The sequence below is a fragment of the Pinus tabuliformis genome, chromosome 1_2 (assembly GCF_031772625.1).
Source record: "Pinus tabuliformis cultivar Carrire ecotype Pingquan chromosome 1_2, CPIR1, whole genome shotgun sequence".
NCBI classification, from domain to species: domain Eukaryota; kingdom Viridiplantae; phylum Streptophyta; class Pinopsida; order Pinales; family Pinaceae; genus Pinus; species Pinus tabuliformis.
Window position 1 is genome coordinate 721,384,479 of NC_142298.1, and position 25,101 is coordinate 721,409,579.

At 38.4% G+C, this 25,101-nt stretch overlaps 1 protein-coding gene across 1 annotated transcript; it reads left to right on the forward strand.

Moving 5' to 3' along the window:
- Positions 1-10,293: 10,293 nt before the first annotated feature.
- On the forward strand, positions 10,294-16,350 carry LOC149207782 (uncharacterized). The gene is made up of 7 exons (XM_089398146.1): positions 10,294-10,473; positions 10,564-12,108; positions 12,787-12,960; positions 13,384-13,743; positions 13,792-14,310; positions 14,621-14,677; positions 16,222-16,350. The coding sequence occupies exons 1-7, from the start codon at positions 10,294-10,296 to the stop codon at positions 16,348-16,350; spliced, it is 2,964 nt and encodes a 987-aa protein (XP_089254272.1).
- The last annotated feature ends 8,751 nt before the right edge of the window (positions 16,351-25,101 follow it).

Sequence of the window (25,101 nt, forward strand, 5' to 3'; positions counted from 1 at the left end):
CTAGATCCAGTCAGATTTGATTCTTTTTCTTTGCCTCGGTGAGTGTCCCAATAGATGGGATCACGTGTGCATGCACAACAACATCCATGCTTCTGAACACCCATGCATGTGAAGCCTGTAAACTATTGATGAGCTAAGGGAGTTACTCATAGTTTTGAATCTGACTCCGGATGCATGCCTTCAGCTCTACAGCCTTGGGCTCCATCAACTTGGGCAAGTGTAATGTGGCTCCTTTGTATCTCATTGTCCATGTCTACATGCAGTTGAGGATAGTGTCCAAATCTGGAAAGATGCATGCTCTCCTAGCATAATGTTGATGCCAACCGTTGAGATGGAGAACTGACTTATGCATGGTGCCAAATATTGAATACAACTGCCAAATGAATACAACATTTGCATGACTGTCTCGAGAGACAATACCTCATTCATTATTTCTCTCATCAACTCTGCTCTGGAGGATGTTGTAACATGTTTTCCTCCATGCTTGGTCATTCGTAACTCCTTATACATTCGCTTGTTCTCTGCTATCAAGAAGTGAACACTCAAGCTGGTAGCTTCGGCATATGCTCTAGTAGCATCAACCAATGTTGCTAGATGCTTGCACACATTAGATAAGATCACTCATTCTTCAGACTGAGCGGGAGATGCGCGGACATCCGAAGTAGTCACTCAACATAATTGTACAACTCAATGTTGTGACTCGTCGAATGATATATTGTGCATCTCTACTTTTGGATTGTCTTTGAGGATCTCAATATCTCCTTGATCGCTCAAGACTCGCTTTACTTCCGGACCTAGCGAAGTCGGTGGGTTGACCACTTGGTTGTGGGGTGTGAGGTCAATATCTTGTTCTAACTCTGGCTGCTCCATCTCCATATCCATCTACTCAAGTATCTTTTCAATCTCTTAAGTGAAGAACTACTCCTACGACTGCTCACCATGTCTGCTTTGTCTCAGTTGCCCGGATGAGTCTACAACCTGTATGGGTGTAGTTTCATCACTCTGTGCATGCTTCACCTCTTTCTATGTCTATCGCTATTGTGCTTCCTTCTCCTTTCTACACAACTCTTATTCTTCCCAGAGTTTCTACTTCAACTCTTGCAACGACTTCACTATTTCCTCCATCCTCTGTTTATCTATCTACCTTTGCATGTTCCTCCTATCACGCTATCGGCTCTTCGGCTCTATCTCCAAAGATACTTTCTCCACAAGTGGGCCTACCTTGAATTTGCAGCTTTGTTATACCTCTACATTGTCAACAATGTTTCTCTTGCCTTTGTCATGCTCAAGTATGTTATCCCCTGTTGCTGCTGATGATAGTGCTCTCCTAAATGCTACTTCGCTAACCATTCCACAGTTATGCCGACCAATTCATTGAGCTTGGAGAAGTTGTGGAAATATCACCATGGGTCTTCCTCGGCCCAATGACACATCCCTTGGATACAAGAAAATTGCACTCTCACACAAAGGTCCTTTACGAAGAAATGTTGGTTATATGGATTGAAGAGTCTCGGAACGAAAGTAAATCTTTTGAACTCTTCTATCTTGGCCTCACCATGCTTGAGATTATGTATCTCGTACAACCCGATCCGTAATGGAAGAGCAGGATAGGATGCCTTCTTCTTCTGATGTAGTCAAGCTGCCAGTCCTATCAAGATGTGGTACAACACTTCTTGCATGACAAGCTTGTCCATGGAAAACTTTGTTTAAACATGCAGTGGCTTCTTCACATTGTACATCCATATGAAGGTGCCAAGACATGATGCATACCAATCCTCTATATCGATCAATGCATCCATTACTGCCTGTGACAGGCAAGGTGGATCTTACTCTAATATCATCCTGAACACTAGGGTAACAAAATAGTCTGACAACTGTGTGATGACTCTGCGGAAGTTGCATTCGGAAAAGTACAGAGCTTTCTGTTTATTTTCGTGCCCAACACTAGCCTGGCAATTTTTCAGGGGCACAGATTGCATCCAAAATGTATGCAGACATGTATATCACTACTTGCTAACCTTTGGGTGGTTTTTGGGCTCCTGTTACATGTTCCTTCATCGTGTGAGCCAACATGTCGGACCAGTTGCATGGTTTTCTTTCACTAGCCAGTTGGTCCAACACGATCACCCAACACTGCAGGGAAGATCTTAGTGCTATTTTTGGCGTATGAGCGAGATGCAAAGATGAGCAAGTACTGATATGCCTTTCATAGTATCTTTGTCTTGTAAACATGGTTGGGTGTCATCCTGAACTATCTAGATCTTTCACCCAGCTCTTCAAGATATCCCCAGAGTTTGCATTGTTGTTGGGTTTTCTAAAGAGCGTCTCTATTATGATCACCAATTGCGATAAGTGTTACATTTGTTAATAGTCCTGTGCCCTGAAGGTAGAAATATCTGTCCCACTGACACTACTTAACATCATTGTCTCGGGATCAGTGTGCTAGATGATCCAATGTATCATGTCCATGCATGAAAACGCGGGTTCACAACATACAATCTGATATAAGCCAGACTTCTGAATATACACATAAACCCTGCAGTCTTCAAGATCTTCCCCAAATGTTCCTAAGAATGTATTGTTGATATCTTTCCATTTTAACTTGATGTCTTTGTCTACGAGCAACTTGGTGTCTTCGTAAATCAGAAAAATCATAAACACTTTCTCAACTGCATCTCCAGTTGCACTTCCGTTGGTGTCCTTCGACCATGCTCTCTTGGGGGCCATTGGACCTAAACTATTAAGAGATGAATGAACACGTGATATGCATGGAGACATGGTGACATTCATGGAAAGCTATATTTTAGTTGAAAACCAAATAAAACTTGAGGACTGATAGGAAACATATCTGGGAGACAGATGGAATGGATTGCACAATTTTCATCGGGACACTAGGAAACTGACTGCTAAAGCTGTGAAAAAGATAGTCCGAACTATCTAAAGGCTGGTTGGCTACTGGAAATGGGCAATGCACAATCTAGGCTAACCTGTTGGGGGCTGAGATTGCAGAATGTGCAATTTCAGTTAGCAAGGCATGCAAGTCCAAGGGCTGCATTGCGCAATTTTCTGGCCCACCAAAGCACTGCCTCTTAGAATTCCACAGGGCAAGCCTAGAGTACAGTGTCTAGCCAGTTTTTCATATTTTCTAGGAGGAAGGTAGAGCCTTCCCTCTTAGAAATGCACAATGTTATTCAGGCAAGGAAAGGCCTGGGCCAAGGTTGCTCAAACCCACTGATAGACGAATGAAAACATGTGAATCTTCGAATGCTAGGCCAAGGTTGCTCAGACCTATTGATAGGCGACTGAAAACATGTGAATCTTCGAATGCATGGAGAAACTAAGTGTAATGAAGAGTGAATGATCATTCATGCAAACAACAAATGTAAGATTCAGAAAATGGGAAAACATGCGTACGTGTGAGACGGGTCGTCGTATCAGCGACTGTCAGTGCAAAACAGTGTCATGCATGTGGCAACAATGAGATGCAAACAAAAAGTGAAATGGTGCTTATACAGTCTAAGATGCATGCAAAGGACAACAAATGTTCACAGAAGTCAAGTAGACAACACTCACATAAGACAAAGCATAAAAAGCGATAGAAATGTTGCAAAAGAGATGTAAATCGAACTTACCCAGAAATATTTAAGCATAATGGGCCAAAGACTCCTAGATGTGTTGTGGGATGTCAGAGCCCCAATATTGATGTGTAGAATGAGCTCTACAATTTCGAATAAATAAGTTTGAGGCCAATGACGCGCATGCCAAAAATCTAGGAAAAAGCGACACTTGGAGGGAATTTTCTAAAACAATCTTTGCATGTAACCTACAACTGCTAAAAATAGATCCCTAAAATGTAGGGATGCTTTTTGCATGTTTCTTTCTTCTATTTGGGGAAAAGAAACCCATGCATGCAAATCAAGTTTGTTGGGTCCCGGAGGGAACCATCAAACTAAAAGAACATGCAACAGCCTGAAGCCTTGAAGGAAAATTTTTGCAGTTTTTGGGTTGAGCTGGGCTAGATGTCCCTGAGGGCTTGTGCAATTTCTAGGGTCAGTAGGTGGCTGTCTCCTAAAATTATGCAATTTCTAGGCTGAGGCCTAGTGTCGGGCCATATTGCATAATTTCTTGCGGGAAGCCTATGTGACTATTCTGTACAATTTTGGAGCTCAGTGGGTTGTTGAAGAGATTTGTGTAATTACTCGAGTGAAGGCTAGTTCTCCTCTAGAATTGCGCAATTTCTGTTGGAAAGGTTGGCTCCCCTATAGAATTGTGAAATTTTCTGGGGGAGCTGTTGAGCTAGCAAATAACCTAATTTCAGGATGGAAGCCTATGGAGGGAGTGAAGAAAACTGACATGCACAGGCTGTCAAGACATTAAGAATTAGCTAAAGCCTATGTACTTGACAGTGAAAGGCATGCTGCTAAGGATTGTTGGTAGGGAGGCTCCAAAACGAATCTAAGGAAAAAAATTGGAGGGTAGTCATAGCCGCTACAATAGTGTTATAAATGTACTAAACTAGATTAATATGAGATATGTGAAATATACACTATCATTATGATAACTATGGGAGGCGTTGGAAACATAGTTTTGATCCATTTTGAGGAAGATTTATGGATCTAGCTTTGGTTGTTCACCCAAGATTGCATGATGACTTGTGAAGTCTCAAGCGTGGGAGAGACATTGGGCCTTCATTTTGAGGTCTTTACTACTATCATAATAGTGATTTTTTCCCTTTCTACTCGCTCTTAGAGCATATTATCATTCTTCTTTTGTCACAATCACTTGCATTATGACTATCACATGCTGATGAGGCATGATGTTGTTAAATTCAACATGTTTAATTTATTTTTAATGAGTTATTTGAGCTATATATTTTTTCTTCTATTGTGAGTGTTGAATCATGTAACCTAGAAAATACCTAATAACCCAAGTCATTAGTTGTCATATCTATGCACCCCTACGGTGATATATACCACATGGCTTTTGTTGCTAGGTGAGTTGAGATGGATCAATGTTGGTGTTTCAAGATGTCTCCTAGGTGGCTTGAGATGGCTCCCATGTTAGATAAGGAAGGCACCAACTCACACTTAGTGCTCCAGTCAAATGCAAAGTGCAACTGCATACAACATAGTAACAATTGAATATTCAACCAACTTCGAGGTTTTGGAAAGTGGCATGCATATCTTTATGCATTCCCTATCATGAAAATATCATATGCCAACATACAAGTATTTACCCATGTCAACGAGAGTTGTATTTGTTAATGGGATTATGATTTACTCTTTCGATGGACTGTAATTAGTTAACAAGTCCATGTCCTTAGGAGCTATTCATTCTTCAATACACCCTCCCCTATATTATATAACCTCTAGAAAAATCAAAGGTTAAAGGTCAATATTAGTCAAGGAAGCAATCAATCTATGTATTGTAGAGTTGTTCAAATCGTCCAATATGTTGGTGTATGTTGTAGTTAGATGACCAAATATATGTGGATCCATGTTGTTGAATGTGTTTATAATTATAATGTGAATCTATGTATTCCCTTTTTAATATAAATGATGTTATTCTATGTTTTATTTCTAAATAAAGTACTTATATTATAGTTTTCCTTTGTAGCACAAATCAGTAGGTAGGGTTGTCTACTTGGTTTGTGTTGAAAATTAATTTATTTCATAGTTAGTTTAGCTAATTAGACATATTTGTATTTGTATTAATGTTCTACAAATCAATATTTTAATTCACTATCATTTTAGTTGTTGAACTTTCGTATGTCCTTGATTGCAAAAGTGTGGATTCCCTATGGAGGTTAGGCACTAATGGTTGAATAACAATAAGTGCTTTTTAAAGAATTACAAAATTATTTGATGCATTTAATGAAGACAATGTTTTATATTCGAAGCTCGTAAATTTCTCTTCTAAACATAAGTAGGTTTACCAACAAACCTTTAGCATTTTACTGTCTTCTTAATTGAACTTTATCTTTCAATTGTAAAGTGTGGATTACCGTAAAAAAGTTAGGAATTAAAGGTTAAAGAACAAAAGTGCTTCTTAAGGAATCATAGAAGCATTTAATATCTCTAATGCTAAACAATGTACTATGATTGAAGTATGCAAAGTGCTTTTGAAAACATAATCCTAGTGATAAAAAAATGTTTGTAGCCTTTTAATTTATAGAATGATCGAGTTTTATTTCCAGTGGTCTATCAAGAAGTGATAGGGATCAAATCTCTTGAGCTGTGAATCTCTTTTAGAGTGCAACATAAAAAAATTCGTTGTAGAAATTGCATTTTTGAATGCATAAATGGATTCAATGTCTTGAAAACCTTCGTGAGCAATTGGCTTGTATAGAATGCACAACTTAAACTTCCAATTCTAATAAATATTTTCTACATTTCAAATGACTAAAAACTATACCTGAAAAGGGACCAAAATGAGAATAATGAGAGAGTACGAACTGTAGTTAAAATGTTTATTAATAATTATTTTATTGATTTATTATGATTGAATTTTATTTCAAGAGGGCTATGAAGAACCAAGAGAGATCAAATCTTTTGAATCTCTTTTAGAGAACACTTGGATTGTGTAGAATACACAACTTAAACTTATAATTCCAATAAATCTTTTCTAGATTTAAAATGACTAAAAACTATACCTGAAAACACACAAAAATTTAAATAATGATAAAGTAAGCATACTTAAATTGTTTTAATAATGATTCCTTTTATTGAAATATTTTAATTATAACCAAATTTATATTTTTGTGTCGGGTATTAATTTTATATTAAGAATTGAAATAATCACACATTTTTATTATTTTCAATTATATATATATTACAATATAGGTAAATTACATGTAATACGGATATTTCCGCATATATATATATATATATATATATGATTGAGAACAAGAATAAACTTTTTTTTAGTTTTTAATTAAAATTAATTAAATAGATATATTTATTTTTGTTTTTAATTATATTTATATGATTTGTATTTCATATCTACGACTTTATCTTCAAATAATAATGACACTATATAATAATGATATATTTCAACACTCTTAATAGATATACAAGAATTTCATATTCATAATATTCTTTTTCTAAAAAAAATTCTCTATATATGAAACTTAACTTACATATATTATAATAAAGAATTATATAAAAACATAGAACCTATTAAATACAAAATATAGGATCATATATCCCCAAGACTTAGCTCAATTGGTCAAATCAACTGCCTTCCCAATGGGAGGTCAGAGGGTCGAATCCCGAAAGCTCTTGGGGTTAGGTCAGTAAATAGGGCGATGGGTGTTGTTGCCCTTCGGGTGGCGTCCACTCAGTGTTTAAAACTGTAATGTCCCCAGTAACTTGTAATTCTGGAACATTTACTGTGGTAAAAATTGGTATGAATAGTGACTTGTTATCATTAAATGACATTAGTTAATTATGAAATGAATATATATCAGATTATTTTTATGTGTATATTCATGAAATGCTGGCAGCCTCCTGGAGGAGGATTTTCTATTAAAAGAAAATAGAATCAGTTATGAAACTGAAGTAACTGCTTCTCACCCAAGGAAAAGTCCTGGGAGGAAAACCTCTGGGCGGTTGATGAACAGACAGAGAGGAGAATTCCAGGGAGAGAGAGCAAAATGAGGAAAAGAGGTTAAGTCTGGTTGTGATCAGATAACCCAGCACGGTTGTGCACAGAATGAGGAAAAGAGGTTAAGTCTGGTTGTGATCAGATAACCCAGCACGGTTGTGCATGAGTCTTGTTGAGGGCTGCAGGCCTGCAAGACGGCTCGGGGGGAGATCCAGTGCAAGTGGATCTCAAGGTTGCGAGGATAAGAGCAAATCAGTTGCAGGTGACTTCTGGAAGTAGGAATATCGGTAGCAGGCTACCCAGGTATGTACTTCCTAATCAAGTTATAGCATGAAGAACTGAGACTGAAGGTGAATAGACTAATCTGTATTCTTCCATTGATTAATGGTAGTCGTTATTAAAGATTAATGTTGTATCAGTATCTTTGTTCATCTGCAATAAAATAAATCTGGTAGTTGAATATAAACTTCCATGGTAGAACCAGACCCTAAGGGGCGGTTGGCGGTAGAGGAAACCGTAGTAGTGTGTTGATTATTAGAAGAAAATAAAACAGTCAGAGACTCGGCTACGGAACAGAGTCGAAATAGGCATTCTGGAATGTCAGACAAACATCTCATCCGAATGAAAAATTTGTAAAGGAAATGAACAAGGTGTAAGCCAGTACGTGATAGCTGAATGCCATCAAGGGTTACCGCATAGATATACAAATCCGAGCTAATTAACCAGTACGTAAATACATAGATTAAACGTACAGAAAGCTATCCTCGGGTTATCAACAGAATAAAATGCAATAACAGAACCCTGAAACATTTGAATGCATATGTGTATATCCGACCCCGGCAAACCGAGCTAAACAAAGTATATATGTATTTCAAAACTCCGGCGAGTCCCGGTTACAAATGATAGTATACGCGGATGAAGGGTTGCCTATGCATTCATTTACCGAATGCAAGACCACACCCTTAAGGCCGCATTAACCATAAGAAATGGAAGAGGAACATACGAATCGAATGCATGCAAAGACTAAGACGAACTGGTAAGTTATTATAATACTGTAAATAGAAAAGTATGTCCGCCTCATAAACCCTTCTGGGTAGTATTGAACAGTAAGCAAAGGAAAACGATTAGACAATAATAGCGTTAAACAGTGAACTGAACCGTCTCATAGCAAACATCGGTGGTTCCAAGCCAGATCCGGCTATTAAACATATGACAAACCCGTGTATGCAGAACAACCTTTTATTTAATCAGAGATAAACTAATAACAGAGTCTTAAAGGTCCTGTAGAGTATTAAGGCACTCTCGTAACCAGAATGAGTTAACCACTGTGCCAAATCATTACTATATGAGACCCTACATAGCTCAGACGAAGTTTAACAGAGTATATACAAACTTCAATGCATTTACAGGATGTCCGTAGACCAAAGTTGGTACCAGATATACATCATGTGGACGGCATGGAAGCCATGACTACCCTAGCTAAACCCTGACTGTCACCGCAGTACAGGTTCCGGCAAAGAAGGCCGTTTGCAAAAGTAACCAGAAATTTGAAGTATAATAACCAACCTGAGACACGAAGGATAAGGGTCATGAGACACACCCCAGACCAGAGCAAAAACACTTCGAATCTCAACGTAGAAACCATAGGAGGTGATGAGCTTACCTGTGTCATGAAGGTGACAAACCCCTGCGGCGGAAGGAGGCTACAACTGGTCAATCCACCTGCACAGAGAATAATCACCATGAGTAAACCTGAATAGCCGAATACTAAATCACTTCAAGGGTTGAAATGTAAACTGTAAAGAAATACCAGGTGTGGAATGCCAGGGTTTGATACCTGAAGGCAGACGATGCAGAAGGGTTGACAAGCTAAGGAGGCTCTCGGTCGAGATGAAGTGAACAAATGAGTTGAACCGGAGAACCCGGACACCTTATGTATGCATGTGGAACCCTCGAACTGATCTAAGCCATACGATGAGCTCGAATGATCTCCACCGTCCATCAAAGCGGGAAACCTGGCGCGGAAATCACAGTGAGTCAACCACATGAGTTCACGTGATCCCTTGCCACCTGGTTACGGAAGGGATGAGCTGGAAGGATCTCCATCCTCCATCTGGGCAATCAATTTATGCGTGTTGGGTCAACCATTAAGACTAACATGACACCGAGGTTGTCATCGTTATGGCATATGCGCGGGTGCTAATACCAACTCAGTGGGGGTAGGTGTATATTAAAGGGTTATTATACGTGCACAGCGTCTAAACTTAGATTGCAATTACATTATATTCCTTAACAGTTTGAGGGTGGGTTCATGAGTTGACCGCCATAACTATAAAAAAAAATTAATTTTTACTGTTTATATAATGTGTTTAAAAGGATCGTGACAATGTGGTATCAAAGCAAGGTTCCAAAACTGTGGCCTCTGGAGTAGTGAAGCCCATCTGTAAAAAAAATTTATATAGTGCATATAAGAGGAAGTAACAAAGGTAACTAACTTGATTGCTGTTTATCCATTACGAAATCTATACAGAAACAACAATCTGCTAGCAGTCAACAAGTAAGATGGAGGAAATGCAGGGAGCAGGCAGCGTCCCTCAGGAAAACCCAGAATTGTGGATACAGCTTGGTGCTGAGACACGCAGTACCAATCTGGCGATATTATAGACTGTTCAAGAGTTGAAAGGTGAAATGGCGCGTCTACGAGAAGACAATGCGCGATTAACAGAGGAGCAAGAAAGAATATTAAGGAGTCTGTCAAATAAACAAAATCCACCATTAGCCAATCCCAGTGCAAAACAACAAAGGGGAACTGAAGAGCGGGAGTACGCACCTGAGATTTCAGAAGAGAAGGAAGACCACTCTGACAATGTACTGGAACAGCAGACTTCAAAGAGACAGAAAATGGAATTACAGGGAGAATTCCGGAAAATCAAGCCTCCACTTTTCGATGGAGAGCAGGAAGAAGCGGCAGAGGCTTGGTTAATAAACATTAACAAGTATTTCCAACTGTATGAATATGACCAAAATCTGAAGGCGCGGCTGGCCATTTTCCAGCTACAGGGTAAAGCAACCTTGTGGTGGGAAGAGATTACAACTGTAAAAGGAGTGAGTGAGCAGAGCATCACCTGGGGAAAATTCCAGAAATACTTTAAGGAAAGATATCTAACTGAGCGTTTTTATGACGAGAAGGCACGAGAATTCCATGACTTAAGGCTGGGGCAGCAGTCCATGGATGAATTCATTAACCGCTTCACTTCCCTGCTTCGCTATGTGCCATACATCAAAGAAGAAAAGGCCAAGGTACAGAGATTTGTGAGCAGTCTACCAGCCTATATAGGGGAACGAATAGAGTTTGACAATCCCCGAACCATGGACGAGGCAATTCGGAAAGCAAGGATTTCTTACCATCATAACAAACAAAAAGGAGATATCTCAAGCAAAAGATGGAATGACCGAAAAAGCAACAGAGTTGCTGGTAATAACAAAGGAAGTCGTGGAAATGGCGGTAAGAGTGCTGGAAAGGGACAGTTTAACAGAAATACAACCAAGGGTACCTTCCGGGCCAAGCCAAGTGAAAGCAGAGTTAGTGAACCGCCTGCCAGATCAGAGATCGAAGGAACCAGACCTCCAGTCCAGTGTTGGGGTTGTGGAGGACCGCATTATGTTAGAAACTGCCCGCACCGTAAAGGAGGCGACCAAATATCTCAGATCCACGAAGCCTCAACCGTTGGGGATGTGGCACGCAGCGTACCAAGAATTAACGCAGCCTTGGAGGACCGGCAAGCGGAATATCAACCGACCATGGTGGAGTTTGAAGGTAAGATTTCAAACCTGTCTATAACTGTTCTTATTGATCCAGGTGCTACTTTAAGTTATGTTAGCCCAAAGGTAGTGGAACATTGTAAGCTATCATCAGAAAGGTTCAAAAAACCATGGTTAGTACAGTTAGCTACGGGAGCCAAAAGACGAGTTCTAGCTAAAATTAATAATTGTTCCTTCAGCATAGCTGGACAGCCAGTGACAGCAGATCTGAATGTGCTTCCATTAGGATCTTATGACATCTTGATTGGAATGGATTGGCTGGAAAAGCATTGGTCCTTAGTAAATTGCAAAACCAAAACCATTTATTACAAGGATGATTTGGGGCAGCAACAAGAATTGCAGGGTATTAAACACCCTATCCAGATTCGGCCTATCACTGCTTCTCAGCTAGCCAAGTGCCTTAGAAAGAAATGTCAGATCTACGCCATACAAGTTGGTTATGCAAACCAGAAAGATAAGATGTCTGCATTAGGCAATATCCCGGTGGTACAGGAATTTGTAGATGTTTTTCCTGAAGAGGTACCAGGGCTGCCTCCAAAGAGGGACATAGACTTTACTATAGAGTTAATACCGGGAGCAGCACCAGTATCACGGGCACCATACCGGATGAGCGTACCAGAGTTAACAGAGTTGAAAATGCAACTACAAGAACTGTTGGATAAACAGTACATACGTCCCAGTGTATCACCATGGGGAGCTCCAGTATTATTTGTGAAAAAGAAAGATGGCACCCTACGTATGTGTATAGACTATCGACAGCTAAATAAGCTCACGGTCAAAAACAAGTATCCCTTACCCAGGATAGATGAACTCTTTGATCAAGTGAAAGGGGCAAAAGTATTTTCCAAGATTGATCTGCGATCTGGTTATCATCAGATCAGGATAAAAGATGAGGACATTTCTAAGACCGCTTTCAGGACACGCTATGGACACTACGAATTTGTAGTGCTACCTTTCGGTTTGACCAATGCACCTGCTACCTTTATGTGCATGATGAACAGCGTGTTCCACCAGTTTTTGGACAAGTTTGTGCTGATATTTATTGATGATATTCTGATATACTCTCGTTCTCAAGAGGAACAGGAGAAACATCTGAGGATGGTGTTACAAACTCTTCGAGAACATTAGCTATACGCCAAGTTTAGTAAATGTGATTTCTTTAAGGAGGAAATCCAGTATTTGGGCCACGTGATAACTAAAGAAGGAATTGCAGTGGACCCCGAGAAAATAAAAACTATTATGGAATGGCCCATACCCAAAGATGTTGCTGATATCAAATCCTTTATGGGGTTAGCTGGCTACTACAGGAGGTTTGTGGAAGGCTTTTCTAGGATAGCCTATCCTATCACCTCATTGCAGAAAAAGGGGAAGATATTTAAGTGGACATCAGAATGTCAGCAGAGCTTTGAGCGTTTGAAACACTTACTCACCACTGCACCCATCCTGAGTATAGTTGATCCTAATAAGGATTATGTGGTGTGCACCGATGCCAGTAAGGAGGGTGTGGGAGGAGTATTAATGCAGGAGGGAAAGGTAATAGCTTACGAATGAAGGAAGTTAAAGGAGCATGAGCAGAGATACTCTGCTTATGATCTGGAATTAACAGCTCTTATTCATGCACTGAAAATGTGGAGACATTATCTCCTAGGGAGGAAATTCTTGTTGTTAACTGATCATCACAGTTTAACCCATTATTTCAGCCAACCTACCTTGAATGCAAGACAAGGCCGTTGGGAAGATTTCCTGAGTGGGTTTGATTTCAAAATAAAGCACTTAAAGGGCAAAGAAAATCGAGTGGCTGATGCGCTAAGTCGTGAGGTTCATTGTTTATGTGAATTATCAATTAGCAAGTGGCGAACTTCACTGGTTGAACAAATAAAAACAGCAACAAGTCGCGATTCTGAATACCAGCACTTAAAACAGCAAGTACAGCAAGCTGTAAAGGAAATATTACAGCAAGGTTATACACTAGATAACGATGGAATGCTGTGCTTCAATAAGAAATTGTATGTACCTGATTCAAATGACCTTAAAAGACTGATTTTAGATGAGTTCCATATCAGCCACTACACTGGCCACCCAGGGTACCAAAAGATGGTCACGGCACTCAAGAAGGAGTATTATTGGCCAGGAATGAAGAAACAGGTAGTTGAGTACCTGGCACGGTGCTTAGAATGCCAGCAAATTAAGGCAGAACATCAGCATCCAGCTGGACTGCTTCAGCCCTTGCCTATTCCGGAGTGGAAATGGGAAACCATTTCCATGGATTTCATAACGGGGTTGCCACGAACAAAGAAGGGTAATGACTCTATCATGGTAGTGGTTGATAAACTGAGTAAAGCGGCACACTTTATACCTGTGCAGTCCACTTACAAGGCGGTACAAATTGCTCACCTCTTTATGCAAAATGTGTTCCGATTGCATGGGCTGCCAAAGGTAATCATATCAGATCGAGATGTGAAATTCACCTCCACTTTTTGGAGGACATTGTTTGCGGAGTTGGGTACGCAGCTGAACTTTAGCACGGCCTACCACCCGCAGACCGATGGTCAAACGGAGCGAGTTAATCAAGTGTTGGAAGACATGTTGAGGGCGTATGTGATGCTGAAACCAGGTCAGTGGGAAGAGTATTTGCACCTGGTCGAATTTGCATATAACAATGGTTATCATACTTCTACCCAGCTAAGTCCTTTTGAAGTCCTGTATGGACGAAAGTGCCACACACCCTCAAGTTGGGGTGGACCTGAAGACAAGCTGAGTTTGGGTCCAGAAATGCTTAAGGACATGGAGGATATGGTGAAAAGAGTGCGTGCAAACTTAAAGGCTGCACAAGACAGACAGAAAAGCTTTGCGGATAGGAAAAGGAGATTCACAGAGTATACGGTTGGTGACCATGTGTTTGTAAGGATTCAAACTAGAAGGAGCACACTGCAATGGAGTGGGTGCACCAAACTGGCACCTCGATATTTTGGACCTTTTCAGATCTTGGCTAGAGTGGGGCCAGTGGCCTACCAACTCGCCCTGCCCAGTCATATTAGGATTCACAATGTGTTTCATGTTTCGGTCCTAAAGAAATATGTTTATGACCCTAAACATGTTATTCGATGGCAAGATGTGCGGGTAAGAATTAATCCGGTTGTTTTGATTATCCAGCTAAACTTAATAGGAACTAATTAAGTATGGTTGTCTGCAGGTTGAACCGGAAGGCGAGGTCCTGGTCGAACCTCAGAGCATTCTCGACCGGAGAGAAGTGCGGCTGCGGAAACGGGTTATTACCCAAGTTAAAGTGCTGTGGCAGCACTATGGGCCTGAGGAGGCTACATGGGAAGACGAGGAACTCATTAGAAAAGCTTACCCAAATTTATTTAATGGGAATAGACATCGGGACGATGTCCAATCCCAGGGGGGGAAGATGTAATGACCCCGGTAACTTGTAATTCTGGAACATTTACTGTGGTAAAAATTGGTATGAATAGTGACTTGTTATCATTAAATGACATTAGTTAATTATGAAATGAATATATATCAGATTATTTTTATGTGTATATTCATGAAATGCTGGCAGCCTCCTGGAGGAGGATTTTCTATTAAAAGAAAATAGAATCAGTTATGAAACTGAAGTAACTGCTTCTCACCCAAGGAAAAGTCCTGGGAGGAAAACCTCTGGGCGGTTGATGAACAGACAGAGAGGAGAATTCCAGGGAGAGAGAGCAGAATGAGGAAAAGAGGTTAAGTCTGGTTGTGATCAAATAACCCAGCACGGTTGTGCACAGAATGAGGAAAAGAGGTTAAGTCTGGTTGTGATCAGATAACCCAGCACGGTTGTGCATGAGTCTTGTTGAGGGCTGCAGGCCTGCAAGATGGCTCGGGGGGAGATCCAGTGCAAGTGGATCTCAAGGTTGGGAGGATAAGAGCAAATCAGTTGCAGGTGACTTCTGGAAGTAGGAATATCGGTAGCAGGTTACCCAGGTATGTACTTCCTAATCAAGTTATAGCATGAAGAACTGAGACTGAAGGTGAATAGACTAATCTGTATTCTTTCATTTGTTAATGGTAGTCGTTATTAAAGATTAATGTTGTATCAGTATCTTTGTTCATCTGCAATAAAATAAATCTGGTAGTTGAATATAAACTTCCATGGTAGAACCAGACCCTAAGGGGCGGTTGGCGGTAGAGGAAACCGTAGTAGTGTGTTGATTATTAGAAGAAAATAAAACAGTCAGAGACTCGGCTACGGAACAGAGTCGAAATAGGCATTCTGGAATGTCAGACAAACACCTCATCCGAATGAAAGATTTGTAAAGGAAATGAACAAGGTGTAAGCCAGTACGTGATAGCTGAATGCCATCAAGGGTTACCGCATAGATATACAAATCCGAGCTAATTAACCAGTATGTAAATACATAGATTAAACGTACAGAAAGCTATCCTCGGGTTATCAACAGAATAAAATGCAATAATAGAACCCTGAAACATTTGAATGCATATGTGTATATCCGACCCCGGCGAACCGAGCTAAACAAAGTATATATGTATTTCAAAACTCCGGCGAGTCCCGGTTACAAATGATAGTATACGCGGATGAAGGGTTGCCTATGCATTCATTTACCGAATGCAAGACCACACCCTTAAGGCTGCATTAACCATAAGAAATGGAAGAGGAACATACGAATCGAATGCATGCAAAGACTAAGACGAACTGGTAAGTTATTATAATACTGTAAATAGAAAAGTATGTCCGCCTCATAAACCCTTCTGGGTAGTATTGAACAGTAAGCAAAGGAAAACGATTAGACAATAATAGCGTTAAACAGTGAATTGAACCGTCTCATAGCAAACATCGGTGGTTCCAAGCCAGATCCGGCTATTAAACATATGACAAACCCGTGTATGCAGAACAACCTTTTATTTAATCAGGGATAAACTAATAACAAAGTCTTAAAGGTCCTGTAGAGTATTAAGGCACTCTCGTAACCAGAATGAGTTAACCACTGTGCCAAATCATTACTATATGAGACCATACATAGCTCAGACGAATTTTAACAGAGTATATACAAACTTCAATGCATTTACAGGATGTCCGTAGACCAAAGTTGGTACCAGATATACATCATGTGGATGGCATGGAAGCCATGACTACCCTAGCTAAACCCTGACTGTCACCGCAGTACAGGTTCCGGCAAAGAAGGCCGTTTTCAAAAGTAACCATAAATTTGAAGTATAATAACCAACCTGAGACACGAAGGATAAGGGTCATGAGACACACCCCAGACCAGAGCAAAAACACTTCGAATCTCAACGCAGAAACCACAAGAGGTGATGAGCTTACCTGTGTCATGAAGGTGACAAACCCCTGCGGCGGAAGGAGGCTGCAACCGGTCAATCCACCTGCACATAGAATAATCACCATGAGTAAACCTGAATAGCCGAATACTAAATCACTTCAAGGGTTGAAATGTAAACTGTAAAGAAATACCAGGTGTGGAATGCCAGGGTTTGATACCTGAAGGCAGACGATGCAGAAGGGTTGACAAGCCGAGGAGGCTCTCGGTCGAGACGAAGTGAACAAATGAGTTGAACCGGAGAACCCGGACACCTTATGTATGCCTGTGGAACCCTCGAACTGATCTGAGCCATACGATGAGCTCGAATGATCTCCACCGTCCATCAAAGCGGGAAACCTGGCGCGGAAATCACAGTGAGTCAACCACATGAGTTCACGTGATCCCTTGCCACCTGGTTACGGAAGGGATGAGCTGGAAGGATCTCCATCCTCCATCTGGGCAATCAAGTTATGCGTGTTGGGTCAACCATTAAGACTAACATGACACCAAGGTTGTCATCGTTATGGCATATGCGCGGGTGCTAATACCAACTCAGTGGGGGTAGGTGTATATTAAAGGGTTATTATACGTGCACAACGTCTAAACTTAGATTGCAATTACATTATATTCCTTAACAGTTTGAGGGTGGGTTCATGAGTTGACCGCCATAACTATAAAAAAAATTTAATTTTTACTGTTTATATAATGTGTTTAAAAGGATCGTGACAAAAACCCTGGACGTAGCGGCTACCCACTGACCCGGGTATCCGTGAACCAGTAAGTGAAAAAAAATATAGGATCATATGTATTTAATAACTCAAAAGATAAAAAGAATATGAATAATTCTATATACTAGAAAATAAAAGATAAAATATAGAACTTATTAAATAAAAAATCTAAGAGCATATATATATTTAAAATCAAAAGATAAGAATAATTTTATATAAAAAAATATAATAAAAATAATATTATAAAGAAACATTTTAATTTTGAATCTACCAAGTATACATAAAGAATAAATTTGTGGAAAGGTAAACTTTTCATCAAATTTTATACTCAAAATTAAATTTAATCTCTTTAGACACTTCATAAATATTGAATTAAGATAGATCTTGTTGAAAATCTTTATAAATAATATATAATAAAATCATAAATTAACGTGCTTTCAAATAGAAAAAACTATCAAGTAAATAAAAGTGTGTCAAAACAAAATAAATCCAAAATAAATCCATTTTAACTCACATTTAATTTCTCAAGATTTAAAAATATTGAATTGAAAATGAATTTACCAAAACTCTCAAATTAAAATGAATTTAGTTTATATTTATATATAAACCGAAAAGAAATTAAAACAATATACAACCCATCTTACCACTTCAAAATTTCCAGGTGTTATAAGACCAAATATATGGGGAAAATAATCAAAACTGAATGTTACATCACAGAGAAATTTATAAATTATCATAAAAATACAGACCTAAATCATGAGAAACTAAGCTTATGCCTAATTCAAGTTACTCACAGAACTACAAATAATTTTTTCAATCAATTTTAGGTTATTAACTCATGAATCTGTACTTTGAACTTGTACTTTACTTAACCTAGGCTTGAATAGAAAAAAATATAAATTACCATAATCATGTAGATCAAAAGATAAACAATGTAGGTTTTTTCACTCTAATAATTTTTAAAAACTTATGAGTAGAAGTCAAGTCCCTCACAAAACTAGATTTGAAATATTCAAGGAATTCATGGTTTTCAGTTCATGAACCTAACTTGTAGCTTCATGGAGAAATTTATAAATTATCATAAAAGTGCATAGGCTAAGAATAAACAAGGTAGGTTTTTGCAATCTAATAATTTGAATTAGAAAGTTTAAAATAAAGTTAAAACCCTGAGAAAAATAAAATTAAAATTTTTAACTAGTTCAAGTTTGTCAACTGATGAACCATTTGAATGTATTTCCATCCCCATCTTATAGTAGCAAGAAGCTTAAATTCATGTATATCGAAATTACCTTTCCCACCAGAGTTAGCCAAAGAATCTAATGAATTCTACCACCAAACCATTTGAATGTATTTCCATCCCCATCTTATAGTAGCAAGAAGCTTAAATTCATGTATATCGAAATTACCTTTCCCACCAGAGTTAGCCAAAGAATCTAATGAATTCTACCACCACAGTTCATTGTGCCCCGCCATCCTCCTTCCGTAACTCCTCTTTGCTTCGTCAAATTATGACATGGCATGGAGTCTAGGCACCCACAACCTTAACATAAACGCACAATTACTCATTTGGGTTATAAAATTACACAAGTATGTACGAATCGTGAAAAAATGAAGGTGCAGTCTTCTCTTGGCTAGGTAGCTGCTGCACTGTTGGCATAGCATCATATTTTTAACTTGAATACTGATTTTTCGAATATTAACTGATATGGGCGCGTTCAGCTCATATTCATCTGATTACTAAATATTTTGGGAATCTCATGCTCATCTGATTACCCAATATTTTGGGAACCGGCAATCTAGATAAGTTCAGCAACACAGAACATAAACACACAATCAATCATTTCGATTATTAAATTATACGAGTTTGTATGGATCATAGAAAAATGATGGTGCAATCCTCTCCTGGCTGCATTGCTGATAAAAGCTGTGTTCGATTCCGAGGAAAATGACTTTGGGGGCTTTGGAATGCATTTTTCAACACTACGTTGCATCCTTCAACTTGACAACGGGGAGGTTGCGTGGTCGAAGCTGGCAAAGCAGTAGCATTTGTTATCCCTTCGACAAGCCAAACCTTCAAAAATTTATTGCCTTCGCTTTTCACACCACCTTCCCCATGCAACTGTCATGAATCTTGGCCTCTAGAGATCCAAATTGCCTCTTGGCTGAAAAACTCCTGTGATTAATGACTCCAGTAAAATTACAAGCAGCCAGGGGAGGCTCGGACAGAGATGAAGACTCATGAACCATACTAATCCCTCGACGGCCAGTACCTCCATCAGAATTTGATTCCATATTCTTAAATGACTTTCTTGACAGACCCAAAACTAAGCTCGGTAAAATACAGACATACTGACGCATTTTCACATGAAGAATTTTTACAAATCGAGCTATCCAAGATTAATTAAATTTCCAAATCTCAAATGATTAAACATTAACGTTGTCTGGACAGAACCTCAACGAGTGAGGGAAAAAAAAAGGAAGGCACAAGGATAGGCATAGATTCAAGAGCCCTTATCTTGTATTCCCAACTCAACTAACATCAGTTCGAGATAGAGGCATGAATCCCAAAAGGGTATATCTTTGAGGAGTTTTGTAAATAAAATATTGGGGATATTGAAAAATTGTTTGTTTTATTATTATGGACTAAAACAGTGCATATTTATAAAGGACAGATTGTCCTCATAAATCTGGGATATATACAGCATTCATTTGTGAAGTAATTCAAAGAATACAGCATTATGGTACTTCCACCATATTTGTATTATATATAGAAGCTGAAAAGTGGATCAGCTCTTTCTTATTTCTGAAGATCTCATACCTAATGGATTCCTTTTTGTATGATTTATATACAAAATTAGCTACAAAATTATACAAAACTTCAAAAAGAGACATAAATATAATATAAACATATCTGTTATGAGGTTCTGCATTTTTTATTCCACTTCAGTGATCTATCTCGGCACTTTTACAATTTCTAATGTCTCTTTAGCTTCTATTTTTATCATGATGTGCATGTCTTCTTCTGTGTCCTGTAGTCCCTTTTTAGATAATTCATCGGTTGTTCTAAAAATTCTGAAAACAACTCTATATACATTTTATACGACTCAACCACCCTTGTAATGAAGTTTGCTGAGTATTGTTCTTTCCATTAACATGGTCTATTATGCATTTGAAATCCCCAAAAATTTATACTTCAAAAATATCTAAAATATCTAAAAAAAAACTGATAAACCATAATAAATGTCATAAAATCACTAGTATCGAGATATTGATATCTTTTGTACTCATGGCCGTGACTTTTCTCCGGAAAGTGTTTCAGATTTACTTTATTCTGCAATCTGTCATTTGGCCTTTGCATTTTACGATATTCAATTGATATTCACTTTATCAATTAATTATATATAGTTGGAGTGTGTCACTTTATCAATTAATTATATATTTTTTATTTCATGGACGTATGTTTCTTAATATATATTATTAAGAACTAATAATCAAGACTACCCCACAGAGTAGTGTGTATATTTAAATGCATAAACCATCTCCTATTTCCATTTGTGGGATTAAAAAATCTGGATTATGATCGAAATCAGTATAATAAAAATTATATTAATTTGATTGTAGAGTTTAGAATATAAAGAAAAGAAATTAATTATTCGACTTCGTTAATTTTCATTAAATTTATGCAGCATTGATTGCACTTTGTGGCTCTGACAATTCGTTGGGAATTAAAATGTTAAAAGTATTGATTTGTTTCTATACAGAGAACATTTAAAAAGAGACTGAGGTGGGCGAGCTAGGAACGGGAGCGGATCGAAGATTGACGGTGCCGAATATTAAATGGGCATTCTTATTTTTAAATCCAAGTTATTTTAGGCAGCATCATTATTATATAATACATTACGTAAATTTAGACTCGATAGCCATCGGAATGAATCTTCTTTCCTTGATCAGATCATTAAAATTTAAAGATGCCAAAAAGTTCCATGGATTTTGTGAATTGGATTAATTATGAAACAAGGGGATTTGTGAAACAAGAAGTTCCTCCTAATGTCAATTGAAAAAAAAGAAGAGATCTACAACTAATGTCTAAGTCAACGTCATCCAGCACACATTAAGGGAGATTACCTGCACGTATGTTAAATCTTTGGCTCCTCTGAGACAATATATTGCAGTTCACACTTACTTGGTAATTCTTTTATCTAGATTATCCCTCTTTTGTTTTGTTATGTTATTTTGATTAAAATAAAATTAATTGACCGCGAATAACATCTTCCACGTCACTACTTAGTTGATCTTAGGTTGAGACATATGGAAACAACTCCGGAGTCCATTGAACAAGGAATTTCTTTTGATGGGAATCCTAGTCCTTTTCCTCATTTCAGAAATATTAGTGCTCCTTATATGGCTACATTGTCCCTTCTCGGACTTACCATCGGCTTGCCAGTATGGTTGTTCTCAACCTCCTGGGCCCCACAACTGAATATTCCTACAATTGGACACAATCAAGCTCTGGTGAATCCTAAAGTTGACCCTTTACCTTCTTCATCAGTAGTTTCTTCCTCCCCTTCTTCGTCTTCACCTGGTGAAAGTATTGGCACTACTAACTAGGTGGATAAGAAGAAGAGGAAAGGGAATAAGGAGGAGAAGAAGAAAATTCAACAGGGGCAAACAGACAACCATTTCTTCGAATCCAACTTCTATTGAGAAACCATTCGATAAGCCTCAAAAACTTTGATATCCTCGCAAACTTTGTACGAGAGACCATCTTCTTCAAAATTTCTCTGTTATTCCTCAGATCTTAGAGGAATGGTCTTCTCGTTCATCTCATCCTGTGTCATTAACTTCTAGATACCATGATGGTAACACACGAGCAACTAGTGGTAGTAAGTTTCATGTAAAGAAGGGTAAAGTTAAGTTTCCCTGTAGGTTATGCGAAGGGAATGACACCATTCACCTTTGTCCCTATCTGCATGAAGCCCAAAAAGCATTCAATAACCGTCCTACTTCTCCGGAGAAACTTCCATTTAGTTAGAGGAGACTCTCCCTTAATCCTTCACTAGTTGATGAATTGACTGGCTCGAATAAACTGCATGTCAAAACCACTCTCTATGAATGTGAATCCCACGAGTCTATACTAGACCAATCACAGGTCAAGGAAATAGTTGACCCAATTTTACCTTTAGTTAATCGTACCTCTTCTATAGAGAGTGAGTATGATACGGCTCATGTTCTTTTCGTTTCTTCAGATTCCAATGAGCTTGGAGGAAATACTCATGTTCCATCAAGACATGAGGAAAATCCTCCCATTCTCATAACTCAACGCTGTAATTCTCCTGTTCTTATGGTACCCCCCCCCAAGTAGTCAAATCACTTCCTTTGATTAGAATCGACTCGCAGGATGTCATCTTCCTTCTTATGTGCCTTTCCAGATAATAGTACAAGTTTATCATATGATTGTATCTGGCACTATTATAGATGAAGGTGCATTTGTGAGTATTCTTTCCTCCACTGGTCGGCAAGTGCTTAGTTCATCGCCACTTGTTCCTATTACGCACAATCTGTTGGCTTTTAACAGAGGAACCGATCAACCATTAGGGATCCTTCCATAGTTGCCTATTACTTTGGGAGGGAAATTTTTTTATCTCAATGTGATGGTAGTCCCAGGCCATTTAGAGTACAATTTACTTCTTGGGTATGACTATGTTTATGACATTGGAGCTATTGTTTCAACACTCTTTGAGTGATGTGTTTCCTTCATGAAGACAGAATTATCACCATTGACCAGCTTTCATTTCCAGGTTCAAATATGGATTCCAGTCAAACATCTTCCCTAAATGGTCCTTTTGTCCTAATGGTATCTTCCCCGCTATGGGTCAATAATGTGACAACTCATTTCGTGCCTACATCAATTCTCTAATGTTGTGCATTATATACTGGTGCATTAGAACCAGATCTCTCTAATGGATTCCTTGCTACGTATCCTTTCTAGAGCATTGTTATTCCATATGATGAGAACCTCTTGGAAATCATGACCTCTTATGGGTCGTGATCAAGGAATATGAGGATAGTTCCTCGTCTTGTGTCAACCTCGTTAAAAAATGAAACAAAGGGTATGAGAATAGTTGATTTTCTTGTGTCAAGCTCATTAAAAAATGAAACAAGGAATATGAGGATAGTTATTTTACTGTGTCAACCTCATTAAAAAATGAAAAAAGTCCCAGAGCATAGTTGCTTGTCTTATGTCAAGCTTGTTAAAAAATGAAACAAGTAATTTGAGCAGAGTTGCTTATCTTGTGTCAAGCTTACTAAAAGATGGAACAAGGTCCCCTGAAGAAAAGTTCCAATTCAAGTCTTTGACTATATCTCGTAAAATCCTACTCGATTCTTTCACTTGATCTCATAAATAAACCTTCACTCCATCCACATGATAGCCACGAGTAGTCTACTTAGGTAAATGTAATGAAGCCTGGGGAGAATGCACCTAGAATCAAGTCATCATGTTGGGGGCATGTAAACCAATCCAAGCATAGTTTTCCTTTCAAGCTTGTGTAATCATGAAATTGAATCCAATCATAGTTTTTTGTTTCAAGCTTGTGTAAACATGAAACTGAATCCAAGCATAGTTTTTCGTTTAAATATTGGGTAAACATGAAATTGAATCCAAGCATAGTTTGTTGTTTCAATCTTGGGTAATAATGAAACTGAATCCAAGCACTTTTTTTCGTTTCAAGCTTAAGTAAGCATGAAATTGAATCCAAGCATAGTTCCCTATGGTTCAAGCTTGTGTAAAAATGAACCCATCTCTATTTTAACCCTCATGATTGCCATTCTATCAGCCTCTTCCATCAAATGAGCCTTGGTTTTTCTCCTTCCATCATCACTATTTTCTTGGCCAATGATACGCTTTCACTTGATTGTTTTACACTTTTTGAGGAATAGTCGCAATGAGTGGTCTTATTAGCTAGCCTCTTCACATAAATCAACATGTTTTGAGAAGTTCCAACATCATCGGAATCAGTCGCTATCCTAGACACCACTCATTCGTCTAAGTGGAGTCATCTTTAAGTTCTTTTTAGACTCTCAAAATAAAAAAATATTGCCCAAGCATCTGTCCTTTTCAGCTCGTAAACGGATTGGAAATGACATCTACTCAGTATAAGTTTAACCCTCTTATGGACTGAGATAGATTACTTACGAAAAAGGAATACGTTGATCAAACATGGTCAATAGGTTCTCTTGTATTATTTTATGCTTTTTCGGGCTTGAGAGACAAATTTACGAAAAGATAACTTGTGGAGTTTTCTTTTTGTCCCTTTTCAAACTCTCTAAACATGAAAAGGACCAAGTTCTCATTGTCATTAAACTCGTTAAAACATCAAATAGCGACAAACTTTTCCATCATGAAAAGACTGAGTTTCACCTTTGCTAGACTCATTAAAACATCACATAGCAATGGATTCACTTGAAGGGTGGAATTATACTACAATCATATGCTATCAACCTCAAGCTTCTTAAAAAATAAAGAGGTACAAGTTCGTAATGACCCGGGAAAATGGGAAAAGTGATAAATCACTTTATAGTAGAAAGTCTCTCTTCAACATGACACTTTCCTTCATCTCTAT